Genomic DNA, 21,923 nt, shown 5'->3' on the forward strand with positions numbered 1-21,923 from the left:
TTGTACTCCATACGACAACGTTTCGCTTCGGTTTCACTCGGTGGATACACCGTGTCACTCCTCCTGTAGTTTTGACCACATGCTGCTTTCTTAGTCTGACTAGCAGTCATGTATGAAAATTGAGGAGGTAGTTATCTGACGTGTCACATCCTGATCCCACCGCCGAAGTTCCAGTATTCAACACAACGACCTCCACTTCTGCTACGGGCAATCTGAAGTCTCATCGTCCACCTCTCCCTCTCTCTCTCCAGCGAAATGACGATCAATCTGCTAGGGCTCTCGCTCTGGCCTCACCGAAAGCTCTGCTTAAGCTACGGCACAAATCCGATTGGTCGACGTTCTGACTTCAACCCTCTAGTTCCACGAAAACGGCGTCATAACCTTCCCCTCCCAAACCGGCGCCGATTATCGGCTCCTAATCTCATTCTTTCCAGCTCCTTGGAGACTGAACCACTGACACGAGACGGCGCGTTTCGGCAAGAGCGTAAGCGCGACGAGTCATCGCTGCTTCTCGATGTCTCGGGAATGATGTGCGGGGCCTGCGTGTCCCGAGTCAAATCGATGCTCTCCGCCGACGACCGAGTCGACTCGGTGGTGGTCAACATGTTGACCGAGACTGCGGCGGTCAGACTGAAGCCAGAAATCGCGGAGATCGACTTGTCGGCGAATGTTGCGGAGAATTTGGCTCGGAGGCTGACGGAGTGTGGATTTCCGACGAAGAGGAGGGTTTCGGGGATGGGAGTGGCGGAGAAAGTGAAGAATTGGAAGGAGATGGCGAAGAACAAGCAGGAATTGCTCACTAAGAGTCGGAATCGCGTGGCTTTCGCCTGGACTTTGGTGGCCTTGTGTTGCGGATCGCACACGTCGCATATCTTGCATTCTCTTGGGATTCACGTCGCTCATGGTAATCGTATAATCATATTGCAGACGATGCTCACTCCAAGTTTTGCGAACTTTTTTGGTTCTTGCTTTTTGTTCTGAAAACCAATGCAACATTCGCTTATAAAAGCCAAAAAAAAAAAAAAAAGTGCTTTAATTCTCGACTTTGGTTTCGTTGTCGTTGGTTTAGGAGCGTTCTGGGAGGTACTTCATAATTCGTATGTAAAGGGCGGTTTGGCTTTGGGAGCTCTATTGGGACCTGGACGAGGTCGGTAATGGTTTCTCCCTCCTCTTGTTAAAGTACCATATGCTGCTCGTTTTGTCAAGTACTCAATGCCTCGAGGGATCTTTAGATTTGCTAAAAAAAGAATATTTTAATCAGTATCTGTGAAGTAATTAATATTCGATTTTAGTTCTTCTGTTATATTCTATTTCTGTCTATCCGGCTGATCGATTTGTTTTATTGTATTCTCACAATTCTGTATTTCAATTATTATTTTGTGGTTTAAACAATAAAAATGTATTGGTCAGACTTGCTTTTTGATGGTCTGAGGGCATTCAAGAAGGGTTCACCAAATATGAATTCTCTCGTGGGATTTGGGTCCATTGCAGCATTTATCATTAGCGCGGTGAGACCCTTTTTGAAAGCTGACATTGAGTTTTCACTTGCTTTCCGAGATGATCCCTTTTTGGTTTTTCTAGTTAGTTTTATAATCTTCAATTTCTTCCCTTTTGTAGGTCTCACTTCTTAACCCAAGGCTTGAATGGGATGCCTCATTCTTTGAGGAACCGGTGAGTTGCTCTACTTTCATTTGTTGCAGCGTTTCTCATGATTATAAGAAATTTGTTAAATTTTCAAGCCGAGCTTTAGAAACCTACAACTCAACTTGGCTGTTATAACGACCTATCTTATCATGACATTTCAAAGCTAGTAGGTTGAAACTTTAAAATTTGGTAGATTGCAATTTCCTCTTAGAAGGCTCCTGTATTTTAGTATGCAGGTCATGCTTCTTGGTTTTGTGCTCCTAGGACGTTCTCTGGAAGAAAGGGCAAGAATCAGGGCATCAAGTGATATGAATGAACTTTTAGTAAGTTAGAATGTCCTCCATATCTCTAATTTCAATGAATAAAACTGTGAACATTAAGTTGGTATCTTCTCAAGAAATTCATGAAATTCGACTTCATTTCAATTTCTGTAACTTGTAACTTGTGCCTTCTACTGCAAACTTATGTTTGTATAATTGCAAATTATATTTTGATCCTATTACATGGCCTGCATAATTGTTTGCTTTCTATCTGCCAATATGATTTTTCTTATTTATACGTGGTTCGAAATGTTTTCAACAGGTGATTTCGAGCATGAAAAGGAATCCTTTATTTTTTTTTTTTTTTTTTGGGTTCTCCAGTGCATTTTAGTGGAACACCCACGCTGCTAGTTCTTCCCATAGCTGCTTTCTCTCTTTGCTCTATTCTGTGCAACTTCATTTTATATTAAAATATAAATTATTTTGTCAGTTGCTGAAACATTTTGATTCACAGATGCCTCGATGTTTTTTTGCTTTGACTTAGTGTCTCCATGTCTCTGTTATCTGTATTACGTCTAGCCTAATGCCATGGCCAATATGAAGGCAGCATAGATATGCATATTTATTTGATGTTAAGAGTACTATTTGCTCACTGTGATGAATTGATATGTGCATGAGGTGCTTTCCCATCTACTTTATATCTTCTGGTGGATAAATAATCGATTCTTGTTGATTGGGTGGGCTGGATGCTTTTGCAGTCACTGATATCCACTCAGTCTCGACTTGTGATTATGCCCTCTGAAAGTGATCCATCTGCTGATAGCGTACTTTGCTCTGATGCAATATGTGTCGAGGTCCCAACTGATGACATTCGAGTAGGAGACTCCATGTTGGTTTTGCCTGGAGAAACTATTCCTGTAGATGTAAGTTGCCCAGAATGTTTATGGCGCTCAATGATTTAAATTTAGCCATGATTGGAAATCATATTTGAATTTTCAATGAGCAACTTATACTCTGCTGTTTCCCTTTGCATTTTATTGCTGACTTTACATGTGATACCAGCCAACCTTATTTATAATGCTATCAGATAATTGCCCGTTAGGTCAAATGTTTGCATATTGCCTCAAGCGTCATGAATATGGCCTATTACAACATCTTCAAGCTATATAGACTCATGGCTTGTGTTTTTTTTTTTTCGGTTTAACACTAAAGTCCTGTTGATTATTTACGATAGTATCTCTTTCATTTCTTTTTTGTTTGTTGAGCCTCATTCCATCATATATTGAGAAGTGGTGGGAATTTGTTACCAAATCTGATGCAGGATCTTTAGGATTTGAGCAATATAGTTAGGTTTCTTGATGTGATCTTATTGGGATTTGATGTGAAGGGGTTTAGGGTCTTTGGTTCTATTTGAAACTCAAATGGAAAAGTGGAAGAAGGAAACAGCCTAGGCAATTTTTTTTTTTTTTTTTTTTTTGATAAGTAAAGATATATTTATCAAAGGCGCAGAGGGGCGCAACCCTAGTACACCGGGAGTATACAAGAGAGCGACTAAGAAAGAGAAAGAGAAGAAGAAAATCTAATAAGAAAATCTTGGAAGCTGATCACTAAAGGCGCAAGCCAACCAGCAGTCCAAGTGAAGAGGGTGTACAAGAAAAAGTGAATAAGCTCCTCTAAATTCCTGGCCGAATCCTCAAAATTTCTTGCGTTTCTCTCGTTCCAAATGCACCACATGAGGCAAAGAGGGACCATCTTCCACACAACAGCGCTGCTATTTTTACCACCCATCCACCAAGAATCGAACATCGCCTTAACGCTGCCCGGCATAGCCCAGCACAAACCAAACCGAGTGAAAATGGCGTTCCATAAGGAGCGCGCCACCCCACAGTGTAGAAAGAGATGATCAATGGACTCCCCATTTGATTCACACATGCAACATCGGTTTATCACCACAATACCCCTTTTCCGAACATTGTCCAGAGTAAGAATTTTTCCAAGCGCGGCCGTCCAAGCAAAGAAAGCCACTTTCGAAGGGGCCTTGGTGCGCCAAATACTTTTCCAAGGGAAAGGAGTGAGATCTTTAGAAGCAAGAATCCTATAGAAAGATCTTACTTCGAAATTGCCTTTCCGCGAATAGATCCACCTTATTCTATCCTCCCCTTCCCCACCAATTGGATGCAAATACAATAGCGAGTAAAAAGAAGCCAAAACCTCCACTTCCCAATCATGAACCCTGCGGGTGAAGGAAACACTCCACTGAGCAGAGCCATTTGAGCATTCAAGAAGTGGTCTTAAATGCTCAGAAGTTGCTGGAAATATGTATAAAACAGTTGAACATATAGGCATAGATAGATAGTGGTCTAATGGCAAGGGCCAACGACGGAAGCTCGGGACAGAGCTGTATGATGCGGAAGTCTCATGTACGGTTCCCTGAGAAGGGGTGGCTACCTACTGACAGATTATATGGAGGCCTTTATATAGGCTATTGCCAATCCGCTGGGATTTTTAAATGAAAAAAGAAGAAAAAACTACTAAACCAAGTAGAAACCGCTAGAAAAAAATAATAATAATAATAGAAAATGGCCCCCAAAACTAAAAATAAGACTTAAGGGCCTCTGGTACAGCTTATTCCATCAAATGTGAACATTACCAGCTTACCCCTACCTGAGAAACAGTCAATTCAAACTGAACCAACCAGCTTTTTAAAACAAAAAAGCATAAAAATAAGATTAAAGCTAAGAAGGCTAAGACTTTGTAGGATTCTAACTTGGTCCACGATAAATTTAGACTATAATTTCAAATAATTTTGGTTTTTAAGTTTGCTCTTCCGGGAGCTTCTTGATGTGTATATATATATATCAAAAGTGGATGTGTGCATATTGATTGTCTGCTGCTGACATTGAATTTGATGAAACAGGGAAGAGTTGTTTCAGGAAGAAGTGTTGTGGATGAATCCATGCTTACAGGAGAATCACTCCCTGTGTTTAAGGAAAAAGGCCTCACAGTCTCTGCTGGCACAGTAAATTGGGTATGATTAAATTTAGTCTTGAGAGTAATGCTATTCTTATGCCCTTGATTATTTTCTTTAGGGTGATATCGCTAATCTTTAAGACAGATAGAACTTATTATTATATATTTTGTATTAACCTTATATATTTAGGATATCTGAGATGGGAGGTTGACACACATTCTTTATTGCCATTTTTCTTCTTCCAAGATTAAGCTTTATGCCACGTAGTACACTTTTCAGCTAATTCTCTGGCATATCAAGTTTATCTGGATTTTGACATTTCAATTTTATTTAACTTTATTAGAAGTGTATTATTGTTTCAGGATGGCCCTTTGAGGATTGAAGCCTCTTCCACTGGCACCAACTCAATGATATCCAAGATTTTTCGCATGGTTAGTAAACTACATTTCTATTCCTTTAATTTTATTTTTGTGGTCCACATCTATAGAACAGGGTTAATTTGAAAGGCCTCCTCATGTTTTAAAGAGGTGAGTGAAGGAAACATGTATTATAGACGTTGTTGCCAATAGGCTAAGTTAAGGAAGGGTTGAAAGTTATAGTCAACAATAAGAATTGACCCCATCCCTCCTATTCCCTTTACCGCTATTTTAGCAACTGACATAGCAGAAAACTAAGGTAACTAATCAAAGAGTAACGTCTTTGATTCTGCAAGGTGAAGCGTCTTTGTCTTCTACACCAAAAGATAAAAACAAGCTCGCAGGCTAAAAGAAAGATAAAACTCTGCAGAGTATTTGAGATAAAATTCTCTGATTTGATAATAATTCAATTAGTTGAGTTTTACATAATAAGCTAACCTATTTATAGAAGAGAAATACTTATAGAGAAAGTAAACCTAATCCCAGTAGTAATAGTAAACATAATCCTAGTAGCAATAGTAAACATAATCCTAATAATGAAATGAAAATAATTAAAGCAAATCTAACCTTATTAACGAAAGGAAATAAAGTCCTAATAAAATAAAATAAAATCATAATATAAAATTGACAATCAGCAGAAATCGTGACAATCTTTCATTTTGTGCTTCCATTATCTAAGAACGGGTAAAATTCTGATAAAGTGATGTTGCTCCAATATTATTTTTGATATTTTCTTTATTTTCGTTTTTATCGAAAATATAGGTAAATATCGTCCTACATCAGCAACCCATATAAGCGTACATTTGAAACTTACTACAGTTGCATGAACAACTCAAATAACCTGGCCTGGTTGGATTGACAGTTATGGAGATAAGCCTAAATGAACAATCGAATGCTTGATGGTTCAGAATATATGAGATTCTAAAGCTTATTATATATGAGTAATGTCTGCTAATACAAAGGCTCTATGTTTTACTTGTTAGGTTGAGGATGCCCAAGGTCATGAAGCTCCTATACAAAGGCTTGCAGATTCAATAGCTGGGCCATTTGTATATAGTGTAATGACTCTTTCAGCTGCTACATTTGCATTTTGGTATGTGTTTACTTATCTAGTTTTTTTTTCTTTCTATTTGATTGAGCCATACCAACTAAAAGTGCTTTAAGGGTTGATGGAAGGATGAATGGATCAGGATTAAATTCTCAAGAAAAGCTAGACTTCTGAGTCCCCTATAACATTAATCAATTTAACTCAATGTTGAAATTGGAGTCTTTAATATGTTCTGTTATTGTCTATTAGCTTCTTTCAACTTGTTGTATTCATGTTCAGGTATTATATTGGGACACACGTTTTTCCAGATGTTTTGCTCAATGATATTGCTGGGCCAGAAGGAGATCCTTTGCTTTTGAGCTTGAAACTTTCTGTGGATGTATTGGTGAGTAATGGCGGACTTATATGCTATTGGCTAGCCATATCTGCCTGAACTTATTTTTTAAAAACTATTTTCTGGTTTTATCTCAACAGACAATTTTTTGCTGTTTCCATTTCAACGGATATATTTATAAGTTGTACCTTCTTCTTCCCTGAAAAAAAAAATGGGGGCATTAATTTTAACAAAAATGAGTAAAATTAAAAGGAGCAAAAACATGGGATGCCAACATTGCAAATTTTTAAATTTCGAGGTTATGATTGCAAAACCACTTATACTTTGGGAGGTGTAAGTGAAGTTTTCTCTTGTTTTTCTAATAAATGGTGACCTTTATGATATTATTGTAGCCCTTATTGCCAGCAATAATAAATAAATGGAGAGATTTGATTGGCCCTTAATGGTATTATTGGAGTCCTTATTACAAGAAATAACAGGAATCCAAAAGGCATAATCTTATTGGTCCAGAAAGATTGCCATCATGAGGTTCAATACCCTGAATCAATCAAAGAGAGAGGATTAAATGGATAATTTCATAAAGTAATTATTTAGAATTAAGATAAATAATTGGTTGATTGGAAAGTGCTCCTTATCCAAAACAAAAAGATTAGAAAGTGCTAGGCTGCTTAAATCACTGACTAATCAATTGTAGAACAATACTGGACACTGAAAACTTTGCATCTTAATCATCCTACAAGCTGCTAGCCATTACTCTCTGTCAATTTAATCCACTTTATCTTGTCATAATTTAAATTGATGCTATTGGACGGTGATTCATTTGGACATTTGTCTATAACTGCCATCTATGCAGTCACAACATTTCTGTAGATGATCCTATATGTCAAATGAGAAACTTTTTAAAGAAAATCTAATGAAATGTCATCTATCAAATTCATTCAGTTCATAAAACTAATTATTTCTTCCCCTACAGGTAGTTTCTTGCCCATGCGCATTGGGTCTTGCCACACCCACAGCAATCCTAGTTGGCACCTCTCTTGGTACATGATCTAATTTGTTCCCTTTATTCAGTTGAATATTTTATAGGGGAACCTTCACTTACCCCTTCCAGACTTTCGAGCTTTTTGTAGACACCTCCCATCATTCAAAAACTCACTTTGATGTATCCAATTTCGATTTCCTTTCGCTTTTCCCCTTCCATTAGGATTTTGCAGTTAAATCAAACGGTCAAATGAGTAAAAGACCTTTGTACCCCTAAAATTTTTTTAAATTTCAAATTTACCCTTATTTATAAATAAAAAATTAGGGAAAACTTCACTTACCCCCCTTGAACTTACGCGTCTTTTGCAAACACCCCCCCAATCTTCAAAGTCTCTCACTTTGGTGTATCGAACTTTCATTTCGTTCCAATTACCCCCTACCATTAGATATTAGAGTTAAATCAAACGGTAGAATGAGTAAAAGACCTTTATATCCCTAAAATTTTTAAAAATTTCAAATTTACCCTTATTTATAAATAAAAAATTATTATTATAATTATTATATTAAAAAAAAAAAAAAAAAAAGTGATCCACACTAGTGACCCTCCGATGGGTCACCTGGTGACCCACCGAGGTCTTTCAAATTGTTAGAATGCAATGCTGCTCTAATTCGTGAAAGTGTAAGGAGCGGATAGAACACCGATGAACCCACGGGTCAAGAGTTTTTTTTAATAAAAAATTATTTTTTAATAAAAATAAGGGCATTTTAGGAATTTCACACCCCCTCCCATTAGGATTTAACAGAAAATCCTAACGGAATGTAGTAACTGAAACGAAACAAAAGTTCGATACACCAAAGTGAGAGACTTTGAAGATAGGGGGGTGTTTGCAAAAGGTGCGTAAGTTCAAGATGGGAAAGTGAAGTTTCTCCAAATATTATAATTATTATATTAAAAAAAAAAAAAAGGGAAGATTGGAATTTCACACCCCTCCATTAGGATTTCACAGAAAATCCTAACGGAAGAGGCAAAGTGGAAGGAAATGAAAGTTAGATATATCAAAGTAAGAGTTTTCGAACAATGAGGGGGTGTTTGCAAAAAGCGCGAAAGTTTGTGAGGGGTAAGTGAAGTTTCCCCTATTTTATAATATAGACAGAAGTTCTAAAACAGAGAATCCTGCTGCTCATGTGATACTTTATGCCCTGCAATTAACTTTCTTTCTTCATGGTAACTATTATTGATGTGGAAATGTAACTTGATTGAGGGTACAATGGCCAAAAATAGTGAGGATCTGTCTTAAAAGATGCTAAAATGAGTTACTTATAGATATGACTTCAGATAACCGAGGAAACATAAAGGAGATTTGTAGTTTACTCGTATTGTGATTATCATCTTTAAGCATCCAAAAAATAACTTTTGGAGAAAACTAATTTGAAGTATACTTGTTTATGGAAAATGACATGCACTTATGAAATGAAATAAACTTAACGTCCTTTCTAAGATTCCTTGGGTGGATCGGGAAAGGTGTGGGTCCATATTGGAAATTAAATGAATAAATGATTTCACTTTTGAAAACTCCCATATATTTTTAGGCAGCCCAAAAAGGAAAGGATCCATCTAATTGGGGATTGAGGAGAGTAGTTCTTTTAATATCAGTTTATTGAATATGACAGTACAACTTCGATAGGCTGGTATGGAGAATGTCTTAAATCAAGTCATAAAGCTCACTTGTGCTTGAGACTTTTCTGCATTGTGCAGCAATAAATCATCTGTTTGTTTTTCTATCCCTTAAATTGTAAATATTGTACTTCTTGGAACATGAGCAGGAGCAAGACAAGGACTTCTTATTAGAGGAGGAGATGTATTGGAACGCTTGGCCAGCATAGATTATGTTGCTTTAGATAAGGTGGTTTTTTCTTTCCCTTTTTTTTTTTTTTTTTTTTTTTTTTGAGCTCAAGTAAGTTGAGAGTGCCTTCTCGCTCTGATACAATCACACACATATGACACATGGAACTGACTCTGAAAAATTGGAAATATGTTGTATAATAATGCATTTTACTCTACATCATTTGAGTACACTTTATCCTCACTCAACGTCTCAACTTTCAGACAGGGACACTTACAGAAGGAAAACCTGCTGTTTCTGCTGTGGCTTCCTTTGTTTATGAAGAATCCGAAATTCTTCAAATTGCTGCTGCAGTAGAGAAAACGGCATCACATCCAATTGCAAAGGCTATTATAAAGAGAGCTGAATCATTATATTTGGATATCCCAGTCACACGAGGACAAGTAACAGAACCAGGTTTCGGAACCTTAGCGGAAGTAGATGGGCGTTTGGTAGCAGTTGGTGCTCTAGAGTGGGTTCATGAACGGTTCAATAGGAGAACAAGCACGGCTGATATAATGAATCTAGAGCATGCTGTGATGCAACATTCATCAAAAGGCATATCATTGGCAAACTGTTCAAAAACAGTTGTTTATGTTGGACGTGAAGGAGAAGGCATCATTGGCGCTATTGCAATATCTGATAGTTTACGTCATGATGCTGAATCTACTGTGACCAGGTAATTTGCTTTCCCATAAAATGATATTATTCTGATCATTTCTGGCTGCATATAGAAGAACTCTTCTTTACTTCATCTGATAAGTATGTCCGAGTAGTTTTAACTTAAAAGCGGCCATGAGCATCCTTGTTTACAAAATCTGTTCACTGTTTCCAGCTATAGTGTAACTCAATTTTCTTTTTTTCTCCTCTTCCCTTTCTTCTGCTTTTTGCTCAGGGAATTCCTCATTTATGTTACCTAAACTCAAGTTTTTCCTGAACCTCACCAAAAGAATCATTTCAGTGCACTTGTCACGAAAAGTATATAGATTGTCTCTGATTATGGAGCGAGAAGATCTTCCTAAGAATAATGTGCTCTATGCAGAGTAAAATGAGTACAAATACGAACTTTTCTTTTAACATTTTTCTATAATAAATTTATGTATTTGATATGTTTGCCAGCATCTTCCTGATTTCTAGTCTTCCATGCTTCTATGTTGCATAATTTGTCCCAAACCTTGGGATGGGTAATTGTGTTCTTTTAATTAGTTCTGTGAGGTAATTTTCATATTCTACTGATGAGTAAAAACCATCAAGTTTTAGCTTGTTTTTTATAAGTAACAGAAATTCATTGAAAGCGCAAGAAACCAAGTAAATAGGAAGTATACAAGTGAAAAATATCCAAAAAAATCAAGAACGAGAAAAAAGAGTACAAAAATCTGCAAAGCTAGAGACAAAGACAAGGGCACTAGCAGAGATCCACTACAAATTTGATTTTAAAAAACAAATTTGTAGATCTGAGCTTCAGCATTCATTTCTATTCAATGCACCACATTAAGGAATGCATTGCATTCCAAACAATATCGATATCATTCCAACCAAGCCTTCGTTTCCAACACGACATGAGATCCACTACCTGTCTAGGCATAACCTACTCTACTCCAAACATCTAAAATACCATATTCCACAAATCTCTCGCAACATCACAATAAAGAAGAAGATAATGTGAAATTTTCCCACTCTTGTTCACATACAACACCAATATCTCACTTTGATGTGACGCAAGATTATTTAAGGTGAGAATTTTCCCTAGGGATGCTGAGCCAACTTCAAAGGAGTCTTAGACCTCCAAATGCTCTTCCAAGGGAAGGAAGAGTGAACGTAAGAACCTTGTAAAAAGATTTAACCTCAAAAGTTCTTTTTGGGGGCATCCAACATAGTTTATCATTTCCTTCCCGACCCACCCTAGCTGAATACAAGATATTGAAGAGAGAAGAGACTGAGTCAACCCCCCAACCTAAAGAAATTAATGTTCCAATGAACCATATAATTACTAACAGCCCTAAGGTCAGCCATTAGAGCATCCCTATTCCTAGCAAGACAAAATAACTCCAAAAAAAGATTCCTTCATAGGACGATCTCCACACCACATGTCATGCCAAAACCTAGTACGAAAGCCATAACCGACCTCAACACTAGCAAAACTAGAGAAGACACCTGACTCCCTTCTAATGTGTTTTGAAAGACTCATCCCGTAGGTCTAGTGACACCTTTAGTGCACTATCCACCCGCCAAACTCTCATACTTCTTATCCACTATTTGATACCAAAAAGCCTCTCTCTACAGCAAACCTCCATAGCCACTTGCTCAATAGAGCCTGATTAAACGTAATCAAAGTTCTGATCCCCAGCCTTCCAAGCTGAATAGGAGTACAAACCTTATTCCAACTAACAATATGGAGTTTTGACTCATTATCCAAACCACCCCAATCCCTTTGCAATTTTTCTAACCGATTAGCAACACCAACTGGGATAGGGAAGAGGGAAATGAAATATGTGGGAAGGTTGGGGAGCGTGCTCCTAATCAATGTTATTAATCTTTAGCCCTGAAGCAGCTTCAAAAGAAAATAGAATACATCTCAAAAGTAATATGGAGCAGTCCCATAGAAAATGAGGATGTCATTGGCAAAAAGGAGATAGGATACAAATACAAGATCATCATTCCTAGCTCCCATCAAAAAACCAGTGATGAAGTCCTCATTCGTAGGAGCTAACATCATATGACTCGAAGCTTCAATAACAATCACAAAAAGGAGGGAGGAAAGAGGGTCACCCTGTCTCAGACCTCTAGAACTATTGAAGAAACCATTTGATGTACCATTAATCATAATGGAAAACCAAATTGTGGCTAGGCAGTGCATGATCTACGTCTGCCATTTCTCCTTAAAGCCACATCTCCTTAACATGTAAAAGCGAAAAGTCCCAACTAACTTGATCATAAGCCTTCTCTAAATCCAATTTATATTTAATTACCGCCTCATCTAATTTGAGACGGCTATGTAGACATTTATTAGTGATAAGAACTAAGTCTAGGATCTAATGACCTCTAATAAAAGCATTCTGAGTCCTTGAAATGATATCTCCAAAACAGTTTTCAATCTATTCGCCAAGATCTTTGCAATAATTTTGTAGATGCTGCTCACCAAACTAATACGATAATAGTCTTTGACCTCAACAGCCCCCACTTTCTTAGGAATAAGAGTGATGAAAGTAGCATTCAAACTTTTCTCAAACTTGCCCGGCTAATGAAACTCAAGCAAGACTTTAATGACATCTAATCCAATAACATCCCAACAAGATTGGAAGAACACCATAGAAAAATCATCTGGGCCTGGAGCTCTATCCCCATTCATGCCTTTCACCACCTCAAAAACCTCCACTTCCTCGAAAGCTTGCTCCACCCATACTGCCTCCTCCTCACTAATAGATTGAATCCTAGTATCCTATTCTTTGTATGGTATTTGCTGAATTAACGTCTTGGACTTGTTATTATTATCATGTGATTTCCTGCTTTATGTCCTTATATTACTGCTTTGATGGGTAGGCTCCAGCAGAAGGGTATCAAAACAGTCGTTGTATCAGGAGACAGGGAAGAGGCAGTTGCAACTATTGCGAAGACAGTTGGAATTGGAAGTGATTGTATCAATGCTTCCTTGACTCCTCAGCAGAAATCTGAAGTTATCTCAACTCTTAAATCTGCTGGGCATCATGTTGCTATGGTAACCATCTTCTAGCATATCCCTTACTCTTGAATTTATATGAACATAGCCAATTTGCAATGGTCAAATGGGTCCTAGAATGCTAGTGACTCGATTTTTTCAATTAGATATTTACATTAAATTTTATGGATGCAAACAAAACAGCTCTGAGGTAAACCTCAGTTGAGCATCTAACCTTTCTCATGACTATCAAACACCCTATCTCTAAACAACCTACCATGGACCCTTAAAAAGCTATTGCCTTGACGGAAATGGTGTTGTTCTAATATGCCTTGTTTTATTAAGGTAGGTGATGGCATAAATGATGCACCGTGTCTGGCGCTTGCCGATGTTGGGATTGCTCTGCAGATTGAAGCCCAAGAAAATGCCGCATCAGATGCAGCATCCATTGTACTTCTTGGAAACAAACTTTCACAAGTATGTTCTTTCTCGTGTGACAGATTTCGTCTTGTTTTATGCAACTCATCATTCTTGGGATTTCTCTGTTGCAACAAAAAAAAAAAAAACTGCCGTTGGTCTCTAACTTGGCAATAATATGAAGTGATGGATATTTGTTATACATAATATTAGATGATGTGTTTTTATGGTTTTTTGATAATGATTGTTCTTGAAGCTAAAACATATTAGATAACATTCTTTTTTGATAGCTTTTATATTGAAGGCATAATTAATTACATATTTTCTTTTTCTCCATAAGATGGTATACAAACCGCACTTTAAGCTCTTACTCTGTTCAGTAATGATCAAAGTAACCATTCAACCTAGAAAACTTTGGACAATTTTTAGATATGAACCTTTATTCATGACTCCTATTGGCATTAATTCAGAGTTTCAAAGAGCATGTATGATACGTAGTTGCATGCCTTACGTTTGCAAAGTTGTTGCCATCTCAAGTTAGTCACTTGAGAGAAGCTCCTGGTGAGGCATAATCTGTTATCCAAATTCCAATGCATTGAAATTTCATCTTCTCTTTTTATGGTTTTGGAGTCCTATAAAATTGGGAAATCACAACAGAACAAAGAAACTAATGCAAGCTTTTGAATAGGTCACTTTTTCATTCACTAGACAAAGCCTATTAGGTTTTCCATACTTCTGCTTTCTGACTTCTTTTACTGGCAGGTTGTAGATGCACTAGAACTTTCACAGGCAACAATGTCGAAAGTGTACCAAAATTTGTCATGGGCCATAGCGTACAATGTCGTTGCCGTTCCCATAGCTGCTGGAGTACTCCTTCCCCAGTATGATTTTGCCATGACACCTTCACTTTCAGGTCCGCAAAATCTTATTACTCAATCCATTTTCTTTTATTTGAATGGTGAAAAAACCATGTTCCATGCTCATCTTGTAGAATATGGGTGTGTTTCACAAACGGTTTTGATGGCATTGGTTTTGCACCATAGCAAATAGCAAAAATTGATTGATGTGAAAAAAAACAAAAAAAAAATGTAAGAATGTTTTTTTGAAAAAATGAAAAAGTAAGGATGTTTGGTATAGAAAAATGAAAAATTTTATTTTGTAGTAATTTTTTTATTTGAATAATAATAAAAAGTGATTGATGTGATATAAAAAGTAAGAATGTTGAAAAAAAAAAAAAAGTTGGGGTTGCCTTTGAGTTGCCAAAATCCTTTATCGAACGGACCCATATTGCCTTTGCCTCGATAAATTTGAGCACCCCCTACTTATTTTATTTAAGGTTAAATACTTAAAAACCCCTTAGGGTTTGAACTCATTATTTTTTGCTCCCTAAGGTTTTATTTGTATCACAGGAGGTACATGTGATTTTCATAAAGACGAAAATGGTACTTCTATTAAAATTTCGTCCAAAACATATATTTTTCAAAAAAAAAATAAAAAAAATTTGGGGGTGGCTTTGGCCATGGGGTGGCTTGGCCACCCCCATCTGGGCCACCCCCTTGGTGCCAAAGGGGTGGCAGAAACCAGCCCCAGTGGGTACTGGGGGTGGTTGCACCAAGTGGGTGGCTCGGCCACCTCCAAATGGCCGTAGCCACCCTCAATTTTTTTTCTCTATTTTTTTTTTTTTTTTTGAAAAAATATATTTTTTAAATTATTTTAAAAAAATTAATTACATAACATGTGTTGACGTTTGATTGGTTCAAATATGGCATTTTATTAAGTTTTAGACGAAATATTAATGGAGGTATCATTTTTGTTTCTATCAAATTACATATATTTCTTGTGATACTAATTAAACGCTATAAGACAAAAAAATAAACAGTACAAATTCTAAGAGTTTTTAAGTGTTTAACCCTTTTATTTATTTATTTATCATGTGAATGATAGTCAGTCTTTCATCACTCTGACGTTTGGTTTGACAGGTGGGCTGATGGCTCTGAGTTCAATATTTGTTGTCAGCAACTCGTTGCTTCTACAGCTCCATGGGTCTCAGAAAAGCAGAAAGAGCTAGCTTTGATGAATCAGATGCCAAAGATACCCGTCATTTGAAGGTTGCGGATGAGTTTTTTCTTTTTTCTTTTTTCTTTTTCTTTTTTTTTTTCTAGTTCTGAACTAGTTTGTTTCTACAATAAAAATAAATAAAAGAGGGAACAAAAAAAAAACTTGGTAAACAACTGTTTGCTTGGGCATGGCAGGGTTAGAAAAGCAGGGTTGATAATTCAGATTTGGAAGCAGCAGATCCGGGGACAATAGCCTGCATCTACAGTAAAATAGGTTCATTTATTTTACATGCTGGTTTCATGTGCCCTCTCAATACTACCAATAGCATTGGTGTGTCACTGAACACTGCCATGCCATCAATTTACAGTGATCGAGTCAGGAGTTTTTTCTTGGGAGGCTAGACTAAATTTTCAAAACAAACTCTTAAAATATTCATATTATCTTAATACTAGAAATGATTCATGAATATACAAATATATACCAAAAAACAAAAAAAGAACACAAAATTCACAAACTCTTATAACAATAGGACTGAAGATGTTTTAGAAAATAGAGATCATCTATCAATATTTATGTGTCAAAATTTTGGTTTTTGGTTGATTTCTTTCTGAGAACTAAATAATTTACATTCAAAGTCTTATTTTAACGATTCATGACAAAAAAAGCTTACTATGCAGTAGTTAAAACCAAAAAAGTTTGACATAGCAACCAACACTACGACCATTGATCACATTTGAAACAATCCATTCAGCACGCATCAATTTCAAATTAATGTGTTTTTAAACTTTCATACAAATCCATTTCAACTAAATATGAAAATCTAAAAGTCATTTGATATTGTCTCATACTGTTGTCCCTTTTGATATATATATATATATATATATATATATATATAATGATTTCGGATGAGTCCGTGGGTATTGCCGTATTGATGTCAGAGCTGAGTAGCTGCAAAATATTGAAGGCACTGCCCAAAAAATAATAAATAAATAAAAATAATTTGGCTATCTGGAATATGCCCGCCACACTGAACCTTTCGTAAACTTAACTCGCTTGGTGTACACACAAAATCTAATATTGATGGATATAAAATTTAATGATAATTTTTAGGTTCCAGAAATTTCCTTTGAAAGTTCTTTGTCACGCAAATCAATGCCCCGGTAATCCAGATGCTGATATATATATATATACACTTGAACTAGAGTACCGAGTTTGCAAGCTTTTTTTTTTAACTTTTAAAATTTGCAATTTGAAGTTTCTAATTTTCATTTTCATTTAACATATATATAAAATGTCAGTTATATCTTCCTAACATTTATAAAACTATAATTATTTCCTTAAATTTAAAAAATAAAAATAAAAAAGGACGACCCACGGTTATGCAGTGTCTTTTTCACTTTTTTTTTAGTTTTTTATTTTTATAATGAGGTATTTTTGTTATTTATAATTTCTCTGTTAAGATTTAACAAATTGATAATTAAGAGAGACTAAAAAGTTATAACCATACATTATAACTTTCTAAAATTTAGTAGAAACAAAAAATGTAAACTGTTATTTTATTTGATGTATTTTACTAGTTAAGCCTCAGCAAATTGATTAGCAGCTAAAATAGTTTAAATTTTTTTTTTTTTTAATTTTAGTCACTCACTTTTTCAAAACATTCCACGTGATTTAATATTTTAATTATTCATTATTCTATTTAAATATTCTTTTTAAAAAAAAAAAAAAAAAAACAAATTATTCTCTATTCAAGATTTATCTTTTCCGGTCCACAAATTTGTAGTCACTATTCCACTTTTCTCACTATCGTCCAAAATATGGTCCTCTTAGTCCCAAAATTATATATATTTAAATTCTATGTTTTTTAACCTCATATTAAGAGATTAAGGTGTCCACATGTTACTACCGGTAGTTGTGGTTAAGTGGTATCAAGAAAATCTTGATGAGGTTTGTTTGAATTACTAACACTTTGAGAAAATAATGTGAGAGATTCCATATAAGGCTCACGAGGAATGCTAGACTTTCAAACAAATTTTACAGAAAAACTTTTAAAAACTGATGTGACACAATATGATTGGATATAAGATAAATTCAAATTTTAAAAAACCTAATCATGTTGTGCCACATCAGTTTGTAAAAGTTTTTCTATAATATTTATTTGTAAACCTACCACTCCTCAAAGCTTATTTGTCCAAATAATGGCCAAACAATTTAAAATTTATTTGAACGTATAAGTTATACCATTCCCAATGGAGGAGCCAAATTGTACTTTTATCTAAAATGGCTAATATTTGTAAATAAAAAAAAATTTAAAAAAAAAAAAAAAAAACATATTAGATTAGAAAAAAAAAATGCAAAATGAATATTTTATTAGATTAGCCAAAAAAAATAAATAAATAAAATGTTACATGTAGTGGCACTTTTCTCATGAGCTATTTCATTTTTTTATTATTTTTCTCACATGTTTTCTCTTTTCTCAAAATTTTCTCCTACTATTTTTCTTCAATCTCTCTTTTTTCAAAAATTTCTCCTACTATTTCTCTCTCCACATCTCTTTTTTTTCCCCAAAATTTGAAAAATAGGATATTTAAGAAAAATACAATCCTTATAAAAAAAATAAAAATATTTAATATTTAAATGATACAGATAAAAATATAACTAATCGGATATAAGAGGTATTTAAAAAATTTTTAGCTAAACTAAATAAAAGTAAATTTTGAAAAGTTATTTTGCATAAAAATTTGGCCGCTCTATTGAGAATGCTCTTATATATAGTATTTTTTACATTATCTACCTAAATTAGAAGCTATTCAAACAAATAATTAGGTTGGTTTTTATAAGCATTAGTGACACAAGCACATGGAGACTATTACTAAGATACCAAGTGGGCCACGTGGCCACAAATTGAGAGAATTGTTGGCCCGGGGGGAGTATGCTTTGATCCCAGAAACATTTTACACAGTCATTAAAGTTAGTTGTCAAAAAAGAATAAAAAATAAATAAGTAGAAGAACAAAAATCGGTAATGACAGTTAATAAAGTACATATATATATATATATATATATACTAGGGTTAAATTATGAAAAAATTAGGAAATGGGTGAAAACGACCTTCGACAGAGACGTTGACGGCGTTCGAGGCCGTCAACCTGTGTTGTCAGGCTTTTAGGCCATGGGGGCCCATATGAATCATCAGGGCCTCTCAGAGGCTCAGAGCCCTGGGAGGAGACATGACAAAATGACCTTCCCGAGGTGAGAAATTAAAAAAAAAAAAAATTAAATTAAATTAAATTAAAAACTCAATGAACAAAGCGGGGGGAACTTTCCTTTTTTTTCTTTTTTTTTTTAAAAAAAAAAAATTGATGGGACTTTAATCATAGAGTACGAAATAGACTTGTGGACCCAGGGGTTTGCAGATCTTTTGGCCGTCTCTTTCTTTTACACCCCGTTACCTTCTGATAAATTAACGGAATCGCCGTTGTCCCTTTTATCGAGGGTTTTTTTTTTTTCACCGTATTTTTTTTTTGCCCTTTTTGATATTATCAATTTTTTATACACAGCCGCCCTACGAGTGTAAACAAAGCGAATTTGAGCAAACTTTCTTTGGTTGACTTTTAGCTCATTCAAATTTTACTCGAGTTTAAGTCAAGTTTAAGAATAAATCAAAAAGTTGACCTCAAGTTTCAGCTTATAATAAGTTGAACCGGTTCGCGAGCTGGCTCTTTTATTTAATTTATTTTTTTTATTATAAATTTAAACTTTAAATATTCTTAAACGGCTCAATAAGCCAACTTGCATATGAACATTTGATTAATCTAGCTAGTCGAATATGAAACCTGAGTCAAGACAACAAGACATTTGGTTTCGAAGAGAGAGGATATGCATTCTTTTATAATAGGGTTAATAACTTTTTTGGTACCTGAGTTTTCACTTTTTTATTTTTCCCCCTTTGAGTTTTAAAACATGACAAATCTAGTACCCAACCTATGGGGAAAAAACAAAATCAATACCTCCGTTAGTTCCGTCAATCCTACTTAACGGGTTTAGTAAGAAAATCAACAAGGAAAGCTTGGAACCCTAAAAAGTAAAAATAATTAAAAAATAATAATAATAATAAATAAATAAAAAAACAACAAAAAAAACGAGCTGCCTCTGTTTGGTTGCCGAGAAAACAAGGGAAAGAATGTATTGCTGAGTTGACAAGAATTTATTTTTATTTCAGACACTATTACATGTCCAAGTTCTTTCGAGTAATTTCAGAGACTAGTTCCAAACTTTCCTTGTTGATTTTTCAACTAAACCCGTTAAGTAGGACTGACGGAACTAATGGAGGTATTGATTTTGTCTTTTCCCCATAGGTTGGGTACTAGATTTGTCATGTTTTAAAATTCAGGGGGGAAAAAATAAAAAAAGTGAAAACTCAGATACCAAAAAAGTTATTAACCCTTTATAATAAAATGATGTTATTAGGGAAAAAAATTCATCAATTTTTAATGTTACTATGACCAACTATGTGAACAACTATCAATTCGAGCCTTATACGAATTGCTCACGAGCCTAACCGAGTCGAACCGAGCTTGCTTTGTTTAATATTTGAGCTCGTATCTGTGTTCATGAAACACCTTATTTAATAATTGAGTCGAGCACGAGCCAAGCTTATACGAGCCAATCCCGAGCTTGTTCGCGAACGACTTGTTCGTTTAACAACTCTACACTGCCCTGTTTGTTAATGACTGTTTATTAATATTTTTATTTTATTTTTCAAAATAAAAATATCCCAAACAACTTAAATATTAGAAGGATAGAGAATTTTTACAAATTCTTTCAACCTAATCTTTAAAAGTGTTGTCTTTTAATATATGATAAAATGATAAATATGTCTTTTTTTTTTAATAACGTTAATAATAATAAACAAGTGCTTCTAATCTACTTAGGAAATCCATACCTTTTGTATGCGGAAGGTTTAAGCGCTCTATTATTTAAGGCTGAAAATGATCAACGGATTACAAGCCTACCATTAATCATCTCTTCTTTGCTGATGATAGCTCGCTGTTTTGCAAAGCTAATGTGGTTGAGTGGGTTCAAATACAAGAGCTTCTACAAATTTATGAGAAGGCTTCGGGTCAGAAATTAAACTGAGAGAAAACTTCTATCTTCTTTAGCCAAAACACTAAGCAAGAGGCAAAGGATCATCTTTTATCCATTGCAGGACTTAGCACCACTTGTAGTTACGAGAAATATTTTGGGCTTCCCCCTCTTGTTGGTAGATCATGTGTGAGTTCTTTTATAGGCATACAGGGGAAAATCTGGGAAAGAATAAATGGGTGGAAAGCGAAATTCCTCTCACAAGCGGGGAAAGAGGTTCTGCTGAAGGCGATCATTCAGGCAATTCTCACTTATACAATGAGCGTTTTCTAGCTGCCCAAGATTTTGTGCCAGAATATTTCTAGTATGATGTCAAAATTCTGGTGGGGTCATAAGGAGAATGAGAGGCACATTACATGGATGAGCTGGTATAAAATGGGAAAATCGAAAGCTTCAGGAGGATTGGGCTTTAGAGATTTGGAGTGGTTCAATATGGCTTTATTAGCCAAACAAGGATGGAGGTTGATCCAAAATCCTGATTCTTTGGTTGCAAAAATTATGAGGGACAAATATTATACGAATGGGACGTTTATGGATTCTAATCTTGGAAGTAAGCCGTCATATGCATGAAGAAGTATTTGGAATTCTGAGAAGCTGCTAAAAGAATGACTTATATGGAGAATGGGGGATGGAGCGATGATCCGAATTTGGGATGATCCTTGGTTACCAATTCCGATAGCATATACACCTCGATCGCCGGTAACAATTCTTGATCGAGAAGCTAAGGTTAGTGAATTAATGGATGTTCATACAAATTGGTGGAATACTACTTTAATAAATGAGGTATTTAATGAAGATGAAGCCAGCATGATTTGTAGTATGGGAGTTTGTCCATGAAGGGGGAAGGATATGATGACGTGGGAGCATACAAAAAATGGGTTATATATTGTTCGCAGTGGATACCATTTGGCAATGGAGAGGTTTGGAAAAGAAGAGGGTAGATGTTCTAACATACATCTAACCCAAGCACTGTGAAAACAAATATGGGAGCTTAAGGGATCCAGGTGGTCAAACTTTTCATCTGGAAAGCCTACAATGATATCCTTCCAACAAGAGAGCAATTATACCAAAAGAAAATAGTGTTAGATCTATTATGTGTAATCTGTGGGAGA

At 35.5% G+C, this 21,923-nt stretch overlaps 1 protein-coding gene across 1 annotated transcript; it reads left to right on the forward strand.

Moving 5' to 3' along the window:
* Positions 1 to 102: 102 nt before the first annotated feature.
* Positions 103 to 16,100, forward strand: LOC132183676 (copper-transporting ATPase PAA2, chloroplastic). The gene is made up of 18 exons (XM_059597049.1): positions 103 to 904; positions 1,070 to 1,147; positions 1,411 to 1,508; positions 1,618 to 1,671; positions 1,881 to 1,967; positions 2,663 to 2,827; positions 4,822 to 4,932; positions 5,238 to 5,306; positions 6,275 to 6,384; positions 6,619 to 6,724; positions 7,647 to 7,713; positions 9,479 to 9,558; positions 9,762 to 10,216; positions 13,078 to 13,252; positions 13,538 to 13,669; positions 14,372 to 14,522; positions 15,589 to 15,717; positions 15,862 to 16,100. The coding sequence occupies exons 1-17, from the start codon at positions 256 to 258 to the stop codon at positions 15,675 to 15,677; spliced, it is 2,676 nt and encodes an 891-aa protein (XP_059453032.1). The 5' UTR covers positions 103 to 255; the 3' UTR covers positions 15,678 to 15,717; positions 15,862 to 16,100.
* Positions 16,101 to 21,923: the final 5,823 nt, after the last annotated feature.

The sequence above is a fragment of the Corylus avellana genome, chromosome ca6, assembly GCF_901000735.1.
Source record: "Corylus avellana chromosome ca6, CavTom2PMs-1.0".
NCBI classification, from domain to species: Eukaryota; Viridiplantae; Streptophyta; class Magnoliopsida; order Fagales; family Betulaceae; genus Corylus; species Corylus avellana.